This window comes from Tupaia chinensis, unplaced genomic scaffold (assembly GCF_000334495.1).
Source record: "Tupaia chinensis unplaced genomic scaffold, TupChi_1.0 Scaffold146346_2, whole genome shotgun sequence".
In the NCBI taxonomy this organism is placed as follows: Eukaryota; Metazoa; Chordata; class Mammalia; order Scandentia; family Tupaiidae; genus Tupaia; species Tupaia belangeri.
Window position 1 is genome coordinate 981,039 of NW_006206203.1, and position 23,446 is coordinate 1,004,484.

At 42.0% G+C, this 23,446-nt stretch overlaps 1 protein-coding gene across 2 annotated transcripts in view; it reads right to left on the reverse strand.

Moving 5' to 3' along the window:
• Nucleotides 1–257: 257 nt before the first annotated feature.
• The window catches only part of UPP2 (uridine phosphorylase 2), a 44,933-nt gene continuing 21,744 nt past the window's right edge, over nucleotides 258–23,446 (reverse strand). Inside the window, exons 3-7 of one of the 2 annotated variants that reach the window (XM_006168896.3) lie at nucleotides 22,727–22,885; nucleotides 19,959–20,073; nucleotides 16,134–16,343; nucleotides 13,997–14,143; nucleotides 258–543 (exon numbers count right to left, since the gene is read on the reverse strand). In XM_006168896.3, the coding sequence (XP_006168958.1) occupies nucleotides 392–543; nucleotides 13,997–14,143; nucleotides 16,134–16,343; nucleotides 19,959–20,073; nucleotides 22,727–22,885 (783 nt within the window). In that variant the 3' untranslated portion in view covers nucleotides 258–391. The remainder of the gene's footprint in view (nucleotides 544–13,996; nucleotides 14,144–16,133; nucleotides 16,344–19,958; nucleotides 20,074–22,726; nucleotides 22,886–23,446) is intronic. The other variant, XM_006168897.3, reaches the window with a different exon arrangement.

Here is a 23,446-nt window from a genome sequence, read left to right on the forward strand (position 1 = left end):
AGTGTCTGACAATGTTCTAACATGAATTTCTGGATTGCTTTCAGAAACAGAATGACTGGTAACTGTATTTATCTACAAACGGCTGGTCTATTTTGATGTAAGTCTAATTAATGCCGCATATGAAACTCCAAATGTCACCATCCAGGAGTTTTGAAATTTTAATTATTAGACTGATTTCGTTAACTTATTTTAAAACGAAATTTGAATTTAATTTAATGTGGGTTTTACATTCTTTTTCAATAAATTCTCTTTTAAGATAAAGGGATTTCATAAAATCTTTATTATGATTTTAGGATGGGGATAAGAACCATATGAAAAATGTCACAAATAATATATGGCTTCAACATTCCAACTTGAGCTACAAACTTGCAGAGGGGGTGGAGCTGCCAGGTTATGACATCTGCTCGCGACGTCCAAGCCGCCGTTTGATGAAGTTAGATATCAGGAGCTGAGGCCTTTGCTGGTACTCCACCAGAACGTCGTGGGGCAAGTTAATCTGGTCACAGTCGAGCCTGTCAAGAAGTGTCACACAGACCACAGCAGCTAGAAGAGCAAGTAACACGATTATTGCAACAACGGATTTATCTTTTCTGTAGGAACATTTCCCAAACGGGCCAGCATCCATAATACACGTCCTTTGCATAGCTTCCCTGTAATGTAGATGCAGCTCGCGGAATCCCCTTCCTGCCCTGTAACTCCCATTGCTCTAGCATTCTTACGAACACTTCATCCAAATAAGTTACTTGAAATTATTTTTTAAAGATGTATTTAATTTTATGTATTATTATTATTATTATTATTTTAATTTGCTATGGGGCATAAATATTCGCTAAAGAGAGATAGAGAGAGAGGGAAAATGAGAAAGCAAGCTGCCAGGTCTGGAATGGAATCTCAGTTGACCATGTGGGAGCCCAGTGCCTTGGCCACCATGCCATCTGCTGAGCCATTAATTGAAATTATTATGAATATTCCTCCTTCCCCTTTCCTACACAATTGGCTAGATAAAGCTCAGAAAAGCATCGTGTTCAAGATAAGACAAGGAGAGACCTTTGTCATCCAAGACACATGAAATGCCAGCTTTGTTCTCCCATCTGCAGTTCTTAGAGAAGGCTGTTTTTACTCAAGGATAGGACTGGTGAGCTAGCTATAACATTACTCCTGAGGTGCCATTTTTCCCCTTAGTGCAATGTTTGGGTTTGCCTGCTGCTGTCCTTGTTGAAGTAAATAGAGAAGAGAAATGGAATGCTGACCCCAGAAGTCCCAAGAAAGGTAAGTGCTGACCCTCATGAAATTTTAGGAAATAAGGTATGAAATGAAATGTTTAAACATAAGAATCAGTACCATGAAAGAGCAGAGGTATTATCATTTAATTTCAAAAAAAATGGAAATAAAATCTTATGATATATAAGAAACTAGAAGTAAAAGAACAAAAATCATTTTAAAAAAACCAAATTCTCATTTTTCAAGTCACCATGAGGGCATGGTGGGTTTATTCCACCAGGAAGAGACAGAGAGAAAAATTTGGTTCCATGTAAGTTCTTTATCATCAGTTCCACATCAAATCTTTGATATCAAGGAATGTTATTACCGCATTAAAATGAATGTCAGCTACTTCAAATTGATAACAGAGTAATATCTCCATGTGCACTGGTACCATTTTTTAAAGGATTTCAGTGTATGGGGTTGAATGTGTCTACATGAACAAATTTTTTTTTTTTGGAGAGGTTTTTCGCAATAGGGCGCGTGCGCTCGCCAGACAGACAGAAAGAGACAGAGAGACAGGAAGCGAGAAATCACCCCGTAGGAGGGATGGTCACGCCGCAATCCCTTCTCCTCCATTCTCCTCTCGGGATCTTGGGCACACATGCACACGCGCACAGCGTGAGTTTTAAGCCACCGGGTCCGGGACGCGAACCGCAGTCAACTACATGGGAGTCCAGCGACATAGCCATTACGCTAACTGCTGGTTCCCTACATGAACAAATTTTGAGGGTAAGAGAGGGAGTTGGGAGTGAGTGTGATATTTATTTGCCTTGACACCTTCACTACTTCAGACTTCTTTGTAAAATCTATATTCAGGGAGGAGAAATGTATTGTAATTATAATAGCATATGCTACCTTATTTTATTTTTAATTGACAAATAATAATTGTAAATGTTTATGGGGAACAATGTGATGTTTTGATATATGTATACATTATTAAATGGTTAAATCAAGCTAATTAACATATCCATCACCCCATATACTTATCATCTCTTGTGGTGAGAACAATGAAAATTTACCCTTTTAGAGATTTTGAAATATACATTCCTATTAACTGTAGTCACCATGCTGTACAATAGATCTCTGAAATTCATTCCTTCATCCAAATGAAATTTTGTACCCTTTGCACCATATTCATGCTGGAAAATATGTACACTATAAAGATATATAGTGATCAAATGTACATTTTTTAAAAAGAAAAAACAAAGATTCTACACATAAGTAAGATTATGCAATATTTGTCTTTTTGCACCTGGTTCATTTCACTTAATGTCCTTTTAGCTCATCTATATCTTCACAGATTATAGGATTTCCTTCTTTTTCAAGGCTATATAGTATTTTATTGTATATATACCAGAATTTAAATACCCTTTTATCTGTTGGACTCTCGTTGTTTCCGATCTTAGCTATTATGAATAGTACCATAACAAACATAGGGATGCAGATATCTCTTCAATGTACTGACCTCAAGTGGGATTGCTGGATCATATGATAATTCTATTTCCCATTTTTTTTAGGAACCTCCATACTGTTTTCCATAATGGACATACTCAGTTACATTCCCATCAATCGTGTATGGGGGTTCCCTTTTCTCCACATCCTCATCCACAGTCATTAGCCATTCTAACAGGTGTAAAGTTACATCTTCTGGTGCTTTTTAATTTATTTCCCTGCTGATTAGTGATGTTGAACCTTTTTTCATATATCTAGTAGTTCATTAGTGTGTTTTCTTTTGAGAAATGTCAGATGCTTTCCCTGTTTTTTAATCTGGCTACAAAATCATACTTATTTTCTTGCTATTGAATTGTTTGTGTTCTCTATGTATTTTGGATATTAACTCTTTATCAGGTGTATGATTTGCAAATATTTTCTCCCACTGTGTGTGTCTTTTTTGTTTGGTTTAGTTCTTGCCACATGCTGAGCGTTTGTGACATAACTTAATCCTTAACAGCTGTGCTGTGAGTTAGGCATGATTTTTGACAGATGATGAAATGAGGGCTTTGAGAGGTCAAACGATGGCGCAGAATGATGCAGCTCGTAAACAGACAATCCATTTCCAGCTTCCTAAACTGCTGAGAAGAGTTTCCGCCTTCTCTCCACTCCTCCCCTCAGCTGGCACATGGTAAACTATTAGGCAAACCTGCCCTGACCTATCAGTTCAGTGACCCTCTCGTTCAGTGAAGCGAAAAAGCAATGAAAATATTCAACTTGAGCTGAGTCAAATATTTCATCACCTAGGACCCTATTTATTCAAAACTCACTCGTTTATAAAGCAACTTGGCTGACTAGGTAAACAAGCAAATGGAAGAGCTAGAAATTCCCTCCAGTTTTTTAAGTTAATGATCAGTGAGTCTGTGAAGCCTGACAAGGGCTGGTAATAGCCGGGACAAGTTGAAAGTCCCTCGCTAATCCTTCACTTGGCAGAAGGATAAAGGAAACCAGTGCTCTGTACTTTTTACAGAGCGGGAGCTGAATGTCTTCTCTGGATTTCAAGGGTAAAGCCAACGATGGAAAAGAACAGGTCCTAGCAATCTCAGTGGTGTTTTCTTGACCCTGGAGAACCCATTAACAAGCAGCATATAATAATCTTGTCACCTAAAATTAGTATTTCTGTGAGCAATTAAAAGGGACTAATTACCCAAAACAGTTTGCTGAAATCAAGCCTGACAGCTTTGCTACCATAATCCTCAGATTAGGCAGGGAGAGTGGCTTTTGGGGGGGGGGGGGGGGGGGGGAGAGGGACACATAGTGACCTAGCTGCCACCAAGGAGGTTGTCAATTAACTGACCTCTGGCTGGAATGTTACAGAAACACACAGATATGAACATGGAACTTGATGTACCCAGAAATGCCCAGTGATTCTCAACTCTTTGAGCTCATTTTTGGCCTTTCTGAAAACCTGATGGAAGTCATAAATAGAGCCCCTTTTCATAAAAATCCACATACGCCTATACGCCCAAAATATTAGGGTGTAATTTCAGGAGGTCCAGCGACCCCACTCCCACCCCCAACAGCCCACCTGTGAATCCTTACGAATCTATGGATCCCTATGGACCTCCACTTTAACCCCATCTCTCGTTCAGAATGAACTTCCAGAAAGTTTTCCCATGAATGATGATCAAGATAGCAAGGCAGGACACAAATATCTATACACACAATGGAAACCGTACAAGGCTGGTCTTCAGAAAATGGCAAAGCAGTGAAGGCTAGCTTTGGAGTTCTGAGCCTGGATTACTTTATTCTGTTCCTCTCCCATTTCTCCCTGACCATTTTTACACTCCGTCATCTTCCCCCATGCTACCTCAAGGGTTTATCACACCACTTTTACTGTCTCTATGCCTGGTAGATAAAGCATAAGAATAATTTTAATCAACAACCCAGAGCCCTTATATGTCCTGTATCTCCCCTGAGACATTGTCTCAGGGTGTTTGCTGCTTATCAAGTCAGGAGGAATAAGTTTATATTCAAAGAGCTGGTCAAAGCAAAGGGACATACAAACCATTCACTTCTAGATTGGTGTTTCTCAAAATGGGCTCCAGTGGCCACCTGCATCGGAAGCAGAGATGTTAACAATTTGGATTTTTAGGCTCTGTCCCGGACATTCACAATCAGAATTGGTGGTGAGAGTTGGGAGAGTGCAGTAAATCTGCATGAAAAATAAATCTTCCCAGTTACAGTGGTTGCACATTAATATTTGAAAACCGCTGCTTTAAAGACTTTACACTCTGTCCCTTCATCAAATCAAGTTATCACAAATGCACATTCCTGGACCCTAGTTCTTTAGGTCCCCAAAGAAATGCTGAGTTACACAGAACCAAGATTTAGCATTACACCATATGAAAAATTATCCTATATTTTTATTTAATAAAAATATTATTAATAATGCTGCCTATTGTAATATAGCTGATAATTCATGTAAGCTTAACTTTTGGACAAAGTTTTACATTTGAATAACTTAAAATGTTTTCTTTATTAGATAATGAGGGGTGTATAATTTAAAATGTTTCCATTTTCAGGTTGGCCTCCAGGAACTCAGAGCTAAATCTAAGTATTTAGATTATTTAGTATTTAGTATTTTAGATTTAGTATTGCATTCCTAGTAACCTTTTTAATATTAAGATCTCCCGCTCTTTCCCACTATACGAGATGGCAGGTGAAAAAGCTGCAAAGCAGGATACTAAGGAGAAGAAAACTGAAGCCCAGAAGGCTGATGCCAGTGGCTAGGTTAAAAAGGGTGGCCCCAAGTCTTAAAAGCCCAATAAGGGGAAGCCCCATTGTAGCCTAAACCCCATCCTAGTCTGGGGCATCAGCAGATACTCCCGGTCTGCCATGTATTCCGGGAAGGCCACGTACAAGAGGAAATACTTGGTCACTAAATCCAGGATCAAAAAGAAAAAGAAGGAGAAGTTCTTGCAACTGTCACAAAACCAGTTGGTGGAGACAAGAATGGTGGTACCCGGGTGGTTAAACTGTGCAAAATGCCTAGGTATTATCCTACTGAAGATGTGACTTGAAAGCTGTTGAGCCAAGGCAAAAAACCCTTCAGTCAACCCGTGAGAAAGCTGCGAGCTAGCATCGCTCCTGGGACCATTCTGATCATCCTCGCTGGACGCCACAGAGGCAGGAGAGTGGTTTTCCTGAAGCAGTAGCTGAGCGTTGGCTTGCTACTTGTAACTGGGCCGCTGGTTCTCAATCGAGTTCCACTGCGTAGAACACACCAGAAATTTGTCATTACCGCCTCCCTGAAAATTGATATTAGCAAAGTAAAAAGCCCAAAGCACCTTACCAATGCTTACTTCAAGAAAAAGAAACTGCGGAAGCCCAGACACCAGGAAGGTGAGATCTTCGACACAGAAAAGGAGAAATACGAGATTTCAGAGCAGCACAAGATTGATCAGAAATCTGTGGACTTGCAAATTTAACCAAAAATCAAAGCTGTTCCTCAGCTCCACGGCTACTTGCGATCCATGTTTGCCCTTACGAATGGAGTTTATCCTCACAAATTGGTGTTCTAGATTTTTTGCCAAGAACCTAATTAAATAACTGATTATATATATATAAGACCTCCCTATCCATTCCCTTAAATAGATGCCTCATTCTTTTTACCCTCTAAAAAACATTGTTAAACATTCCTCTTTCGTTGTAAGCTGCCACTTTCAAATAGAGGACTGTATGAGTCATCTCTTGATAGACAAATGTTACATTTTATACCTCATGAAATGGTGGAGGGGGTCCCCATTTTATTCCATTTCTATTTTGAGCTAGCTGTGTTTCTTTTCTGGATCATCTTTTTATTCTCTTAGGAGTGGGATAGATCTCAGGTCTTGCCCACATCCACATCCTCCATTTATAGTCTCACATTGTCTTGTCAGTTTAAAACCATATCGTCATTTCCAAAATGTGCAACTGCAACCTTGGGGACTCAAGCTTCTACTCGATGCCAGGCCCCAGAGATGACCCAGAGCAGGCAGAGGATGGGGCCTGATATGTGGAGAGAAGAGTGTGGGTGAAGTAACACAACTATCTACTCTCGACATTTCAAATTAAACAAATCTGCAGTGACTTTTGATGGTATATATTGTGCTGCTTCTGTCACTGTTCATCTTGGGTCTTCATGAAGAAGCTGCTGGCAGTAAGCTACACAACGCGGTGCAAAGGGGCCTTAGCCAGACATAGCTGGGTTCAAATGCCAGTGTAGCTACTTCTCAACCGTGAGAAGGGGGAAAGCTGCTTAACTTTTTTTTTTTTGAATCATTTTATTTAACTTTATTTTTTTTTAATTTTCACTTGACTAGAGCAAGGGTGAGAACAAGAAAAAAAGTGAGAAAGCAAGCTGCCAGGCCCGGACTTAAACCACAGTTGGCCATGTGGGAGTCCAGTGCCCTTAACCACCACGCCACCTGCTGGCCGCAGCTGTTTAGCCTTTAAGAGTCACAGTTTCTTTCTCTCTTGTCAGGACAAAAGGAGCTGCAACTGGTTGACTTGTATCTTTGAGTAACAGTTTTCAAAATCCTGATTTATCTCCACTTTACGGTTACAAAATACTCCAGCTCTAAACTAAATATAATCTTTAATCTTCTTGTAATATCTTTTTGACTTTATCAACAATCACACTGCAGTTCCCAGAGCCCAGGATCCCTCATTGCTGGGAACAGCAGAAGAATATAAAAATGGTATTAAAGTCAGGAATCTGCTCCTTTTCATTGAACTCTAATAAAGTAATATTAGAAAGACTGAATATATCCCCCAAGTTACCAGTTATCTGCCAGAAGAAATAACACTGAATTCTTCCTTTACTCTAAAGAAAAGCTACTGTGAGTGTGGCAAACAACTCAAACATAGAAGAGGGTTTTAGCTTTTGCTTGCAACCTTGAAAACAAGTGTATCAAAGCAAAAGTACTGTCTTAAAAAGCGGGTACAAATTGAACATACTACTGTAAATCAGAAATGATAATAAAAAAACCTGAACATATTTAACACAAGTTCACAGTACGAAAGGATTGTCATCCTTAATCAAAATGTTAGGCGTTTAATTAGAGTAGATTTTGCTTTTAGAGGGACAGATATGGCACATTATAAAATGTTAGATAAGTGTATTCGCTTCTTTTTACACAGTACTCCCATTGTATAGGTTTTATTTATTTGTTTTTAGAGGTTTTTGCTAAGGGCATGTGTGCTCACCAGAAAGACAGAGAGAGACAGAGAGACAGAAATCACCCCCTCCCCCATGGGGGATGGCCACACCACAATCCCTTCTCTTCCATTCTCCTCTCGGGTTCTTGGGCACGCACGTACACACGTCCAGCATAAGTTTAAGCCACTTGGTCCGGGACTCAAACCGTGGTCAATTACATGGGAGTCCAGCAACATAGCCATTACACCAACTGCTGGTCCTATATAGGTTTTATTTTGTAGCATCTTCAGCTATTCGATGTAGAATAATTTGGTGAATTCTAGTATTTCCCTTTACCATATCTTTAAAGTAGCATTGGCGTCCTGATACTTTTCCAGGATGAGGTCAGTATGGCAATGGGATTAGGGTGTCAGTGGCCTTATTCCAGGCAATCTGTCCACCTATCAAATTTCATAGGCACAGGGGCTACAAATATAGCAAAAAAGGTATTTCCATAGACCTGACTACAAAGGAAAGCTTTGACCTGTTTGGCTAGTTAAGACTCCTAATCTTTTAGACAATTCTTTCTGTTTTTCTTTTTAAAAATGTCTTTTATTGGGTGTATTTGAGGTTTATAAAATGTTATGATACAGAAATAAATATAACTACATACAGATTAGCATACATTTTTTTTTCATTTGTGTAGTAACAGGAGCTAAAATCTGTTCCACATTTACCTATTTCTTAACCTATTTTTTTCTTTTTTGTATCGATTAAATGGTTTTTCCCTGTTCCTCTCCTGTTACCCTCCCCCATCATCCCACACCCTGCACTATCTCTAGTATCTACAGTTGCCCTTCCCACTATGACACCTTCCAATCTTTCAGTTTCTGCTAATTCTGTTCTTCGATAAGTAAAAAGTCAACTTTTTGTTTCAACGGATCTTTTTGGGCCAGCCCCTGACCTAGTGGGTAAGGGAGCTGGATCCCACACATCCAACCCGGCAGCTTAAAAAACATGCCCAGAGGGAGAAATGGAGAAAAGACTGCAATGGCATGGCCATGCCCCATGGGGGATGCTTTCAATTTTCGCCCACCTAGCATGTGCACACACCACTTGGCAAACTTTTAAAAGGAAAAAAAAATAAAACTCAAAGATTTTTCTTAATCATTTCACTTAGTTCTGCTGTCGTCCTTAACTCTTCCTTTCCTTCTAAGTTTGGCGTGCGCTTCCTTTGCTGGCTCCTTGAGTGCATTGTTAGGTATTTGAAACCTTTCAACTTCTTAGATGAAGGTGTTTATTCCTATAAACATCCTTCTTAGTGCCGTGTTTGTTGTATCCCATAGGTTTCCCTGTGTTGTGTTCTCATTTTCATTTGTTTTGAGAAATATTTAAATTTCCTACTTAATCCCTCCATTGGCCCAGTGGTCCAGGAGCATGATGTTTAATCCCATGAATCTTTACAGTTTCCTAAGTCCCCTCTTTCTACTAATTTCTATTTTGATCCATTGTGGTCAGAAAGTGTACTCGATACAGACTTTAATTTTTTTTATTCTTTTTTTTTGGGGGGGGAGAGGTTTTTGCTATAGGGCGTGTGTGCTCGCCAGAAAGACAGAGAGAGACAGAGAGACAGAAAGTGAGAAGTCACTCCCCAGGGGGGATTCCATGCCACAATCCCTTCTCCTCCATTCTCCTCATGGGATCTTGGGCACGCACGCACATGCGTCCACTGTGAGTTTAAGCCACCAGGTCAGGGACTTGAACTGCGGTCAACTACGTGGGAGTGCAGCGACATATCCAGCTAACTGCTGATCCCTAATTTTTTTTTTTGAGACTTATTTTGTAGTCTTACATATAGTTTATCCTGGAGAATGCTCCAGGGTGCTGATGAGCGTGCATCCTGCATCTGCTGAATGAAATGTTTTATAAATGTCAAATTAAGTCCATTTGGTTTACAGTGCAATTTAGTTCAGATTCTTAATTCTCTGTTTAGCCAGAGGGCATGATACACTTGCAGGAGACAGAGAGGAAAAATAAGAAAGCACCCCACACGGGGGAATGATTGCTCTGCAATTCTTTCGGATGGGGTGTGCCCTTACTAACAGTGCCAGGGATGGGGCAGGTGGGGAGGCGGCCTGTGGGCCCTGGGTGCTCAGTGGCAGGTGAAACCTGCTCACCTGTATCTCCTCTAACTGCCTGTTTCAGAAGCTGCTTGTGGATGCACTCTCAGCCCTCCTCTAAAGCAAACTCTTCTGGTTCATTCAGAGTGGTGAGTGTGGGTTAAAATCACAAGGTGCCAGGTGCCAGTTTCCAGGCCCTGATGCTGGGGGAGACTATCAGGAAGGGCTGGTGAAGATGAGAGAGCAGCAGCATCCTAAGCATAGGGTTTTGTCTGTGACGAGGTGGTTACCCTTCCAGGGAGCTGCGTACCAGGAATCCACTTTCTTATTTATTTATTTATTTATTTATTTAGGAGAGGTTTTTGCTACAGGGTGCATGCACTCGCCAGAAAGACAGAGAGAGACAGAAAGCAAGAAATCACCCCCAGGGGGGGATGGTCACACTGCAATCCCTTCTCTTCTATTCTCCTCTTGGGATCTTGGGCACGCACACACACACATGCCCGGCATGAGTTTAAGCCACCAGATCCAGGACTTGAACCACGGTCGACCACATGGGAGTCCAGCGACATAGCCATTACGCTAACTGCTGGTCCCCTATTTTATTTATTTCTTAAAGCATTATTTGTTTAACTTCATCTATTGTATTTTTTTTTTTTAATTTGACTACAGAGAGACAGAGAGAGGGAAAGTGAGAAAGCAAGCCACCAGGGTCTGGACTTGAACTGCAGTCAGCTACCTGGGAGTCCAGTGCCTTAACCACCGTGCCACCTGCCAGCCCCAGTACTCCACCTTTAAAAATACTAGTGTCTGAGGCAGATAAAGAATCCCTGCCCTCATGAAGACATTTAGATGGAAATGCTCCCAAGAGCTACAGAATTAGAGTAACATTTGCACCCTTTAGTGTGAACACAGTCAGCCCAGAAGGGGTCTCTCCATGAGAAGGCTGCAGCAGTGCCTGGAAGAGAGTGATCTGTGGGCTGAAATCAGCTGCCAGCAGCTCCAGCAGCAGCAGAAAAAAGAAAATGCAGCAGGCAGCAGGAGCTACAGAAAGGCAGAGAAGAAGAGATCCACGCGGGGACCCTGCAGGTGGCAGAGGCAGCAAGGTCACAAAAGGAGGGAGGACAGAAAGCTCTTGTAACAGAACTTCTCTTAAGTTTTCTGCAGCATGCTAAAGAAAGAAAGACTGCTGTACAGTTCACAAGCCTAGAGCTCTCCCTGGCTGCTAATTGGTGCCGCTTAAGGAAAAAACTGATGGTGTGCATCAGAGCATCATGTCAGTTACTAGGCATTTTATTTTTAAATCTAGATTGATTACCACATTCTGCTTCATTTATTTATTAGGTGGAGACAAGACTAAAGTGTGCACTTTTTTCTATAATAAGGAAATGTGAAGAGGCATTTCCGCGAGCGGAAGTACCTGAATCCAGGCATGCCTGCAGGCTCAGCGGGGATTGGGTCGCTGTGCAGGCAAGGTCACGCTGCCCCACTCTCACCGACTGGGGACAGAAAAGCAGGTGCTATTGTTTCCCTGAAAGGAGGCATCAACAGTGACTCTCCAAGGAGAGCAAGAATGCATTTGCTCTTGTTCACTCAGGTGTTAAGAGGCTTTACATGCACTTGTGCAGATGCTCCTCATCTTACGATGGGATTAGGCCCCAATAAACCTATTGTAAAGTCAAAATCTTAAGTCACACCATCGTAAGTCAGGGAGCATCTGCATCTTGAGAAATGGGAATAATTGAGGATAGTGGTTCTACAATCATTTTCTTTCTACAAACTATATATTTTTTATTAAAATATATTCTTAGAAATGCTGACACAGGTGTTGTTAGTAATATGCATGTTAAAACTGAGGAACCCTATGAACAAATGTAACATTCTCTGTTGAAGCTGACGTTTGTGGTAATAGCCTTGATTTGCTTGTCACGTGCTGCATACATACTTTGAGCATATTGTGAGCTATAGAGATGTACAATGGTAGAATGTAAATTTTAAAAATTAAAAGAATTTTTTAAAATAAATCATACTTTTAGAAAAAAATTGATGGACTCTAAGGACAAATACTGAAATTCAAATTTCACTTGTGGTCAAATGAAGCATTACTGTGCTGTAATTCTTTTTTCTTTCTTTCTTTTTTCTTTTTTCTTTTCTTTTCTTTCTTTCTTTTTTCTGATGTGCTGTACTTCTTTAATTCTGCATGGAATCTTTCTTCTCTGCATGCCAGGGTGCTGCACTCTGCTGGTGTACTGCCAACCTCAATGTCTGCTCCTCCTTGATACCTGCCATCTCCCCATTTATTACAAGTTTCTTTCCTTATTTACTCTGCGAGTGAGAGCGATGTCTCAGACAGGCAGACAGCCCTCAATAGGGTCCTTACACCATGATTCATCTGCAGCATCCAACCAGCCCCAGATCATGGCACGCACATGGCTGGCATACTCAGGGAGGTCTCTGATCAACTGGGAACTTTCCCATGTGGGATCGCCTCACAGAGAGCTGTGTTTTACCACTGCAGCACAGGGGATCCTGGCCCGCTCCTACTTTTTACTGTTTAACCAATACCTCTTCTCATCTGTGTTCTCTTCTACTCTGTCATCTCATCCATCACATGGCTTTACATGCCATCTATGAGGTTAGCTTAACCAATTTATTTCTCTAGTTGAAACTCTCACCTACACTCTAGATTAAATCCACCTGCTTAGGTGGCCTCCACTTGATGCCTACTGTTCTTCAGTCCTCACCCAAATTGTCCCTATCCCAGTTTCTAGAATCTCATCCTGTCAGTTGCTCATGCCATAAGCCTGGGAGTCATTTGTAACTCCTGCCATTTTCTCTAAATTCACATCGAATTGTCAAACTTTGTTGGATTTGTCTTCAAAAGGCTTCCAGGAGCTGACTTCTCTCTACCTCCACTGCCGTCACCTGGCCAGTCTCCCTAGACAGCATTAGCTCTCTTCCTACTGGAATTAGCTCTCTGCTTCCTCCTCTTGCTTCTGCCCTTGGCTCATTAAGTTCTCTCCACCTCAGCAGCCAGGGAGACTGTTAAAACACAGGTCAGAGCTAGTCGCTTCTTTGCTCAGAGCCTTGCAATAGTCCCTGTTACACGCAGGGTGAAAGCCCCAGTTCTCACAAAGACCCACACAGTCTGCATTTCCCCCTGCCCATCGACAGTCTCCTCTCCTCTCATTTCCAAACAACACTGGTCTCCTTCTTTTTTTTTTTCTGGAGAGATTTTCACTGTAGGGCGCGTGCGCTCGCCAGACAGACAGAGAGAGACATAGAGACAGAAAGCGAGAAATCACCCCCCAGCGGGGATGGTCACGCTGCAATCCCTTCTCCTCCATTCTCCTCTCAGGATCTTGGGCATGCACGCACATGCGCCCGGCGTGAGTTTTAAGCCACTGGGTCCGGGACACGAACCGCGGTCGACTACGTGGGAGTCCAGCGACATAGCCATTACGCTAACTGCTGGTTCCCAACACTGGTCTCCTTCTTGCTCCTCCAACACACTCCAGCACTCCTGCCCTGTGGCCTCAGCTCTGCGTTTCTCAGGAACAGATTTCCCCAGACACTCAGGTGGCATTTTCCCAATGGGCACCCTCTCCTCCCACCCATCCCTGACCATACTATTTAAAAACCATGATTGACGGGCTAGTTTTAAAATATTTTATTTGAATCCTGTCTGAATAAATTTGAACGTAATAGGAAATAGCCACTACCAGGATGAAGAAAACAGAATTTGATGTCATTCCTGACTACATCTCCAACTCGCTGGTGGCCTTGACACTTTGCCTTTGACCCTTGAGGCTTGGTTTCCTCATTTGCGCTGGGGAATAATTTCCATTCAGAAGACATTATGAGATAACACATATTATAAATAGTTACAAGGCATACATTTAACCCAAAGTAATTATATAGCTAGCCCCCTTTTTACTGTGAAGAGTGGAAATAAATGATGAAAGAGGAGACTGACCCTTGGCATGCATGAAAAGCTCACCTTTCAGACCACAGAGTCCACACATGGCTGCAAACACTGTAGATTCCATCTCAATGTTCCGGACGCCAGCCTTATATGCTCTCTTCAAGTAATCTAACTTCTTTTCTCTGGAAAAGGAGCACAGTGCTCCATCTAACCTTCCTTGGCCTGAAAGAGAATAGATAATATTTCTTGACTTAACATCCCACTTTAGCAGCAGTGGCATCACCAAGGGGCTTGTTGTCAACCAGGGCTCATGTGTAGGACGGAGTGTCCATGGCTGAGTGCATTTGTTCAGGAGCCAGTGGCCACCAAGTGGGTGTAGCAGCATGCCCTGTGCCCAGGGACATCATGACATGGGGAGTTGCTGAGAGAGCTGTTCGCTGAGGACAATGTCAGGTTGCCCAGTGACTGGGGCACGGTCCAGGGACAGGTTTTAGAGAAGATGGAGCACTGTGTCTCAGAAGTGCTCACAATCCACTTGAGAACCAGGGATGTTACCCCGTGTGCCCATCATAATGGTGGGAGCCTATGCAGACAATCAGTTGGCCCACCCTCCTTCCTACCACACACCTCCCAGGCTGCATGCCTTCCCGTGTGATCACTTTTTCTTTTCCAAGCTATTCTGTGTTCATTTATCAATTGCACCTATATCAACCAACAGGGACAGAAGAAGGGGAAAAAAAACCTGATGCCATTACTCCCCCTCCACCCTGCATGTACCCAGAAACAGACCTCCCATCCCCTGCCTACCCCCAAGGAGGGCCTGGCTGGAAGCAGGTGGCTAATAATAGTCCCCTTCCATTATTTGCACAATCCTTCTACCCATTCCCCTCTTAATCTTCCTTTTCTCTCTTTCATGCTACTTCCACCCCGGCAGTCTGCTGCCTCTTGTACCCCTCTTTACAGCTGCCTGCCAGCACCTCTAAACAAGTGTTACTTAAACTGATTCGAACTTAGTGCCAGAAGCCAACAGGTGATGTCAACAAGGGCGTGGCCTCACCCTACTGTCGGCAAATGTAGCTTCAGTGATGGGCCAGGGTTCACCAGGGCTGTCATGCATACACTATTATATATTTTTTTATGTTACATTATGTGATTTCAAAGAGCCAAAAATATGAATTTTCATATGAAATCTCCAAGAATTATAAATGTTGACAAAATATTCACATTCTGAAAAATACTGTGTAGGCAAAAAAGAAAAAAAAAAAGAAAAGAAAGAAAGAAAGAAAAATAAAACTTTGACAGGCTGCCATTTGCAGACTCTGGCTTAAACGCATTGGTGGGCCATCCTCTAGAGGCAGAGTCTGTGAGCCAGTAGCTTACAACAGAGGGTCTCACTCAGTCAGACCCAAAGCCCCTCCTATTTTATAACAAATACAAAGGCACTTTTGTCCATAGGGAAAAGAAATTTATAATGAAAGAACATGGATTTGATATGAACATACTGTACTTCAAGATTCCCAGAATGCTTTTATGCTCGTCAAGGCATGGTACCAGCCTTGTTTAGATTCTTTCTTCTGGAATGAGCTGGTTCTCCCCTTAAAGGTTCCCCTGAGCCCAGGCCCCTTGCCCTGTAGCAAGAACTCCTACTTGGACATCACATTCAGTTTTCCTTGAAACTTGGTTTGGGTACCCCTTCCTCATGGCTGGGAGATAAAAAAAAAAACCAAAAAAACACCACTCTAAGACTACCCCATCACTGTAGGATTTGTTTCCTGAAACATTTCTCCCCATTTCCTGGTCCCCACTTGTTCTTGATTACCAGGTCTCTTGTGAGGTACTGGTGAATGCCAGAAACACATATCAATATATTTCCCTTCTTCTTGAGTTCAACTTAAAGATTAGTTAAATCAAATTTAAATAAACAGGGATAAGATTTTGCCAACCTCACTAAATCGCCTTTTGGTATTCAATTTATTCCTAAAGGATTAAACCCACTCCCAATATAAATTCATTTTGAGTGGTTCTCTGCTGCTTTTTATGTCCTTATTTTCCCATGCTTTAGTAAGTAAAGAAGGCTGTTTCAGTTCCCTTTTCAATCCACAACTATTAATTTTCTTAAGTCAAGTTTTTAATGTAAATTATGGGTTTGAATAACAAAGGATTGCTGGCATATTTTTTTGTGTGCCTTTCGCAGTTGATAAATCCTTCTCACCTTCATAAAAATCATAGGTACACATTGTATGTCCAATGAGGGTCGGGAAGTTGGGGATTTCTTTGCTACAGTCGAACAGTTCTTCAGCCAGTTCCTTGTCAAGTTCAGTACTTCGGGTGACGATGTTGTCCAAGATAACCTGTTCAAAGCGGGGCTTAAAGAAGGAGTCTACAGCTGTATCGGTTATTACAACAGAGCCTGGTGCGATCCCTGCAATATGGGAATAAATAAGAGATTTATTATATCATTTAGAGTTTACTTTGACACATAGCATATAGCCTATCCTGCCAACATTAATTAGTGCTAGTTGATAATGATTCTCTCTATATTCATCTTTAAAATTATTTTCTTATCCAAATGCAATTAAATAACATTCAGAACAGGCATTTACATTCGCTGTCTTTCCAGATACACATTTCCAGTGTGATGGGGTTTCGATTTCAAGACAAACATGACTCTTGGACATGCAAATTAGTACCAGCCTTCAGGCTCAAATTTGAATAAATTAGGTCAGGAATAAACTAAATGAGCTTGCCAGCAACTAGCTTTCATAAAGTGATGTGACTACTTGCTATTTAATCTTCTCTGCAACTCCTTGATTACTATAATTTCCTTGCATTTCTATTCTCTCTCCCTTCTGATTCTCATCACATTCGTTCCCTCTTCTCTGACTCCATGTAAATTATATCTCTTGGCTGACCTTCCATCTCTACCAAGTCTGGCCTGCTTGAGGGACTTGGGCTTCCTTGAGAAACCATTTTCTGCCAACCATTATTCTCCCTGTCTGCAATGCTCTCATCCTTCCCACACCTAGACATCAAATACCAACTCAATCTTTGGGTGTCAGCTTAAGTCACTTTCTCCAATAGATCTGAATTCTTGGAGGGGAAACAACAAAATTAAAAACCAACATAGTAGGTTTCATTAAACTTTTCCAGGCCCAACTTTCATCCAGCTTTTGATCCATTCTGATTTCTATCTAGAGACTGAATAAGGAGAGTAAGGAGATATATCTTAATAGTGCCCTAGATTCTCTCTGTCCTAACACTCATCAGACTTCTTATAATCACCTATTTGTTATTTATTGCTCTGATAAAATATAAAGAAAAGACCAATGTTCTCTGCTGTCTCTCTAGGTCTAGAACTGGGCCTATCACATTATAGGCACTCAATAAAAAATTGCTGAATGAACGAATGCTCCCATGGAGATGCCATAAAATACATGCTCATGTTATAGTCCATAGCCCAAATCTCACTTGTCTGTGTTAATAAAGTTTTATTGGGACAAAGTCATGTGCATTCACATTAACACAGTCTATGGCTGGTTATCAGCTACTGTGGCAGACTTATGAAGATGCAGCAGAAACCACAGGATCTGTAAAGTCAAAAATATTTACTATCTGGACCTTTACAGGAAAAATATTGCTAATCTCTTCTATAGAGCCTAGCCTGGGTGATACAAATTCAATATGGATCGAAGAGGAGTTAATTACATAGCACATTAGAAGGTCCAGCTAGAGACCTAGGGTGACCACTGACGGTAAAGCCATGATGAATCAGATGCTTTTTAAATAAACTGAATAAGTAGCTCCCTGAATTGTTCATAATATCCTAAGAAGAGGAAAGTGATTGAGAAGGAAGTTGAAAACATGTGCATCAGAGGTGATGTTATTCACATGCCATCCTAATCTTTAGGTGCATTAAGGCATTTATGTCATGGTTAAAGTTTCTGAAAGGCCAAAATATCATTTAATCAAGTAATTTATCTTTATCAAGTTGTGTTGGCTCATTTAAGGAGTGATAATATCAGCAAAGAAATAGGCTGTACCTTTCTCATGTTCAGATGCAATACTCTAAAAACAAAACTACCAAATATCCCTTACTGATAAACTGGGAGCTCTTAATGAGGACAAAACTTAAAAAAAAAAAAAAAATGTGTGCACACGAGCAGAGTGGTTCAATTTGGCCGCATTCTTGGGCCTTTGTTGTGACATTTGTATTGCCCGTGTGCTCTGTGTATCATGTTGCCATGAGACAAAGGCCGTGACCACGAGCTGGATGGTCAACAGAATGCCTTGTCCAGGCTGGACATTCATTTTTCAAAACTTTATTTATTTATTTATTTATTTATGTATTTATTTATTTATTTCTTCCATGAGGGAGACAGGCAAATAGACACCACCCACAGGCTCTTCACATGAGATCCATCCCCGTTCTCAGCTGACCTAGTTCACAGGAGCATATATGCCCAGAATGGGACCATAAAGAAAGGTCCCAGATTGTGAACCCATGACCTTTCCCATGTGGGTCCAGTAGTATTACCACTGCATCACCACTTGGCCCGAGGCTGGTCACTCATTAACATTAAGTGACAATTGCAGCTGTCAGGATGGTATAATGCATGGGTATCCCATAATTCAAGAATTATGAGCAATCTTAATAGCAATGTGATCCATCTCATCCTCACCTGCATTGCTCCCTACTGTTGATTATTTGGGGAATTGTCAGGTAAACTAAAGTCGGGAAGGATGCCTGATCTAACGCTGATTACTAACATTCTTCTCGCAGGATGGACAACCATGAGTGTCCCTTTTTCTCCCATGTGAGGGGACCTTGGCTGATCTTTATTCCTGAACCTCAGCTGTGGGAAGCCCATGATCTCTTCAAACATGTCTGATTCTCCTGAGGCACAGCTCAGCCATCAACAGTTCTATGACATTGGACATGCCACTTCTCTAATTCTTTGAGGATTTCTGAGGTCCCATTTTACTCTGAAAATATGTAATTCTAAGACCAGTCTTCCAGAATCACAGTCCTTTTCATACTGCCCATTTAGTCCTGCCATTCTGTCAGGCAAACCTTTCCAGATATAATGTCCTGTTCAGTTTTGCATTTAACAAGATCTGCACGCTAAGAGGAGGCTGGAAAGGAAGTTTCCTCAAAACTGTAACTCAGCATAGTCTAGAAATATAAACAAGGTCCCTTTATAGCTGTCTGACCAGCCAAGGAAGAAGGGAGGTGGGAAGACTCTGAGAAAACCTCAGAAAGCATCAGTTGGCTTTTTCCTAAAAGCCCATACTGGTCTCTTTCCAGAGCACTGACGAGGAAACAGCACAGCCAAGGAAAGGGTTGGAGTCACCGAGATGAGCTGAAGAAGGTTTTCCTAAGAGCTATGAAGTATGCTTACTTAGCTGAGAGATCAGACAAATCTTTGCAATATTTTTTTTCTTCGTGAACACAATTATTTATACCTCTTATAAAATTCCTAAGCTTTGAAATATACTCTTACGGGGACCAGCAGGTGGCATAGCAGTTACATTGCTGGATGCCCACATGGCTGACCATGGTTTGAGTCCTGAGCTGGTGGCTTGAAAAGCACGTTGGGTGCATGTGCATGTGTGCCCGAGATCCCAGGAGGAGAATGGAGGAGAAGAGATTGTGGCATGGCCATCTCCCCTAAGGTGTGATTTCTTACTTTCCTTCTCACGTGTCTGTCTCTCTTTATCTCTCTCTAGTGAGTGCATGTGTCCCAGGCAAAACCTTTTAAAAAAATGTACTCTTACCCTCAAAACATATTTTCTAGTAACTCTACTCTTCCCTTTATAAACACCTGAGACCATCTGAGCAATAGGCAGTGGGACTTCTCTCTCTGGATTTCCATTGAGAAGAAAAGAGGAAAACAGGTAATGTGGGGATATTCCCTTAAGTTTCCATAAGTCCATCCTCCTGACACTTTTTCACCCATCTGAGTTTCTGCTGGACTCCAAGTATACCGGTATATTTCAAATGCACACAGTTTTAATGGTAAACATCAATCTGTCTTACCTATTCCCCCTGATGTACCAATTCTGATAATAGTAACGTCACAGCAGCGTGCGTGGTGGAGTAATTTGATGAGTTCATGAAGCATAATAGAAATGGAGGGAATGCCCATGCCATGCTGTTAGGAGAAAAGAGAGTGTCATTATATATCTTGCAAACTGATACATGAACAGGACATATTTTCTTCCCTCATTACAGGTTAACAGCCCTCAGATAAATTTACATAATCATTAGGACTTTGCCAATACCGAGGAGAATGTAAGTCATCTCTAACTGACGCCTGCACGACACGCTGATGGATGTGTCCATCTGTGAGGATCAGAGAGCGGCGTCTCGCTGCCTGTTAGATTGAGTCCAGCCCTCATCGTCAAGAGCAGAAGGTGGGGTGGGGTGGTGTACAAGTGTGCAGGGCACGGCCATTTCTCATCTTTCGATGAACCTTTCAAAAAGAGCTTTTTGCAGACCGACTTGATTTCAAGAAAATAGAATTTTGGCTGCCATGTCCCTGGTCTCTTTTCCACCATACTAAATGAAATAGTGAGCCCATGTGTCCCCTTGTCCATTTGCCGCTATTTCAGTGTGAGCCCTGCAGGGGACTAGGGTAGAACGTGGGACAGAGCCTCACTAGCAATGTGAAGCACACACACAGTGAATGTGCAGATGGGGTTACTTTGCTATAGCTCGTGACAGTAACCCCAGTTTCCCTCAGCATTTAGAAAAGTGAAGTCAGTGTCTCCAGAACGGGGAGCAACACAGGTGAGAGGACTTAGTCACTCCTGGTGGTTGTTCTAATAACTCCCCAGAAAGATCCTCCATGTCATAATTTGCAAAACCTGGGACTGAGTCTAAAATTGTAGCTACGTCATTCCTACCATAACAACAGAGTCAAATGTGATCCTCAACATATTGTCCTCTTGGGCATAAAGACTTGGGAGGGCCGCTGGAGCTGTGTCCATGATGTTTCCACCTGATCCCCTCCCTGGCATCAGGAAGAATATCACGCTATGGAAACTTCGAGTCTTTGGGTCCCTACCCACCGAATGTCCTCTGACTTGTGAACGCACAGTAAGTGCGTTCACAGTAAGAACGCACAGTGAGGAATCAAACCTGCAGCGAGTAGTGTTTTTACAGTAACGAGTTTGGGGTTTGGGCACTGGATCTGTAGTTAGTGAGTAAACTCTGTAATATCATTTTCCTCAACTGTAAATGAAGAGTATGAACTATTATTTTACCTATTGGATTTTTTCCAAATCAGGCACTTGATAGGTTTATGATTTTCCCTTATGCGACATGATGATAAAATGACAAGTGGATTTGTGTGTCTTTGCTAAAGTTGTGTTCTCCCTCTCTTACACACACACACACACACACACACGCATACACACACACGCGCACACACAGAGTAATACTTACAGTGAGCGTATTCGATTTCTATGCCGTGAACGCTTTCATCACCTCAGGCAGTTCGTTGTCTTTCCCCGGTAGCTACCAGAGAGGAAACGTCATCGAAGGAGTCCCAGTTGAGAACCTCTTGCCAACCTAGAAAGACCTGCTTCTATTTGACTCATCTCTCAACATAATACGTACTTCAGCTCTTTCTCCTTGCCAGGACAGCAGGATCCATTCAGTGCTCTGTATCTTACTCGGAAGTTTTACTGTTTATCATAGTTTCACATTTTTATACACTTGACTGTTCCATCCCTCCCCCTTTTCTGTGCCAAAAGGGCAATTATAATATAAAAATCCAGCAAAGGTTAATAAGACAAGGTCTGCCAAGCCCGGAGGACTTTTGGCTTTCTTCTAAAGTAGATATTCTATCATTGTTTATTTGATGAATAAATAAGTAAATGAATGGATTCTCACATGTGAGCCCACAGGTTTGGCTCAATCTAACTACCCCACTGGCATTACGAAGCTTTCCCTCCTTTCCCCAGGGTTCCAGTCGCGGTCACCCACACTCTGTCCCCTGGTGCTGCAGTGTGATCAATGGATGGTGACTGTTGCCGGGCATGGGAGCCACTTACAATGCCGCTCCATTGAACTGACACTTTTCTGCAGTAGGCTCTTCCCCCGTCCCCTAACATTTCTGCCTGTGCCTTTTGTGAGCGATATGGTGTCCAGATATGTGATGGAGTCAAAGCGGTTGTTTTAAAGTACAGGCTTGTGTAGAGACAAGCTAGGAAAGGCAAATCTGAGTGCACGTGTTCATACACCCTCCTAAGTGTATGGCTTCTGGGTCCGGGGGGAAGTGGTCCACATAGTCCTTAAAACTGCAAATCACGGCACTTTCATTGTGTCTTAGGACACTGCATGTGTCCAGAACTGCTAAAACATTCTAAATGCAGGAGAGCAGTTCACAAGAGCTCCGTGGCAATGCATTAGCAGCTTTTCAGCGAGCTTATTACAGTGTTAACATCACCACTTTAGCAGTCCTGAAAATTGGCCTCTGTGTACTAACAGCTCAACATTCCCCAAGCTGGATGAGGGATCGAGGAGAGAAAATTGCTGGAAGGTGAGAGTGTTAATCAGTTACAAAATAGAAAGGGGGAAGTGTGCTTTGAGGGTTTCCCCCTAACTTCTAAGGAGTAACTAACAAAACGGAAGTGGCATTGCATGTTCTGTACTGCCCTGAGGACTTTTTCCAATCATGAATGTCATACCTAGACACTTAGTTTAATTGTGTAAGAATGCAAAGCAGGAGGGAGAAAAGAACTATCTTCAAAAGTTCCTGCTGTATCCGCCAGCCTGAAACGTAACCACTGGACACTTACACTGATGGAGAGCACGGGGCCGGCTTTGTACATGCAGTATCTGTCTGTCCCAGCACAGATGTCTTTCATGTCATCCCCATCGTCCCCCAGGCCAAGCTCCTTGTGCATAAACAGTGCAAATGATTTCATTCTGTTGGGGCTCCCACCGACGCAGACAAACTGTCAATAAAAATAAACAGATACCCGCCATAGTAACTAGGGTAAGAACCGAGGGTCGGATTGCAATTCTATGCTTTCATTTTATAGCTAATTTACTTAAGAGTACATTCAGATGTTATGGGTTATGTTCATGGTTTAGCAAATTTCATCATTAACCCATAAATAAAGCAACCAGTTGTGAAGTGTTTTGTTTGGTTTTGCTTTTGTTTTAAGAGTTTTTTTGTTTTGTTGGTTTGGTTGGTTGGTTTTTTGCTATAGGGCACCTGTGCTCACTGGAGAGATGAAGAGAGATAAAAATCAAGAAATCACCCCCCAGGGGAGATGGCCATGCCACAATCCCTCCTCCGTTCTCTGTCAGGATTTTGGGCACACACGCACACACACCCAGCATGAGTTTCAAACCACTGGATCCAGGACTCAAATTGCGTTTAACCATGGGGGAGTTCAGTTCCTTAACCACTGTGCCGCCTGCCAGCCGCTTGTTTTTGTTTCATTTTTCTTTTTTGGGGGGGTGTTGCCATACAGCAGTGCACTCACCAGAGAGAAACAGAAAAAGGGAAA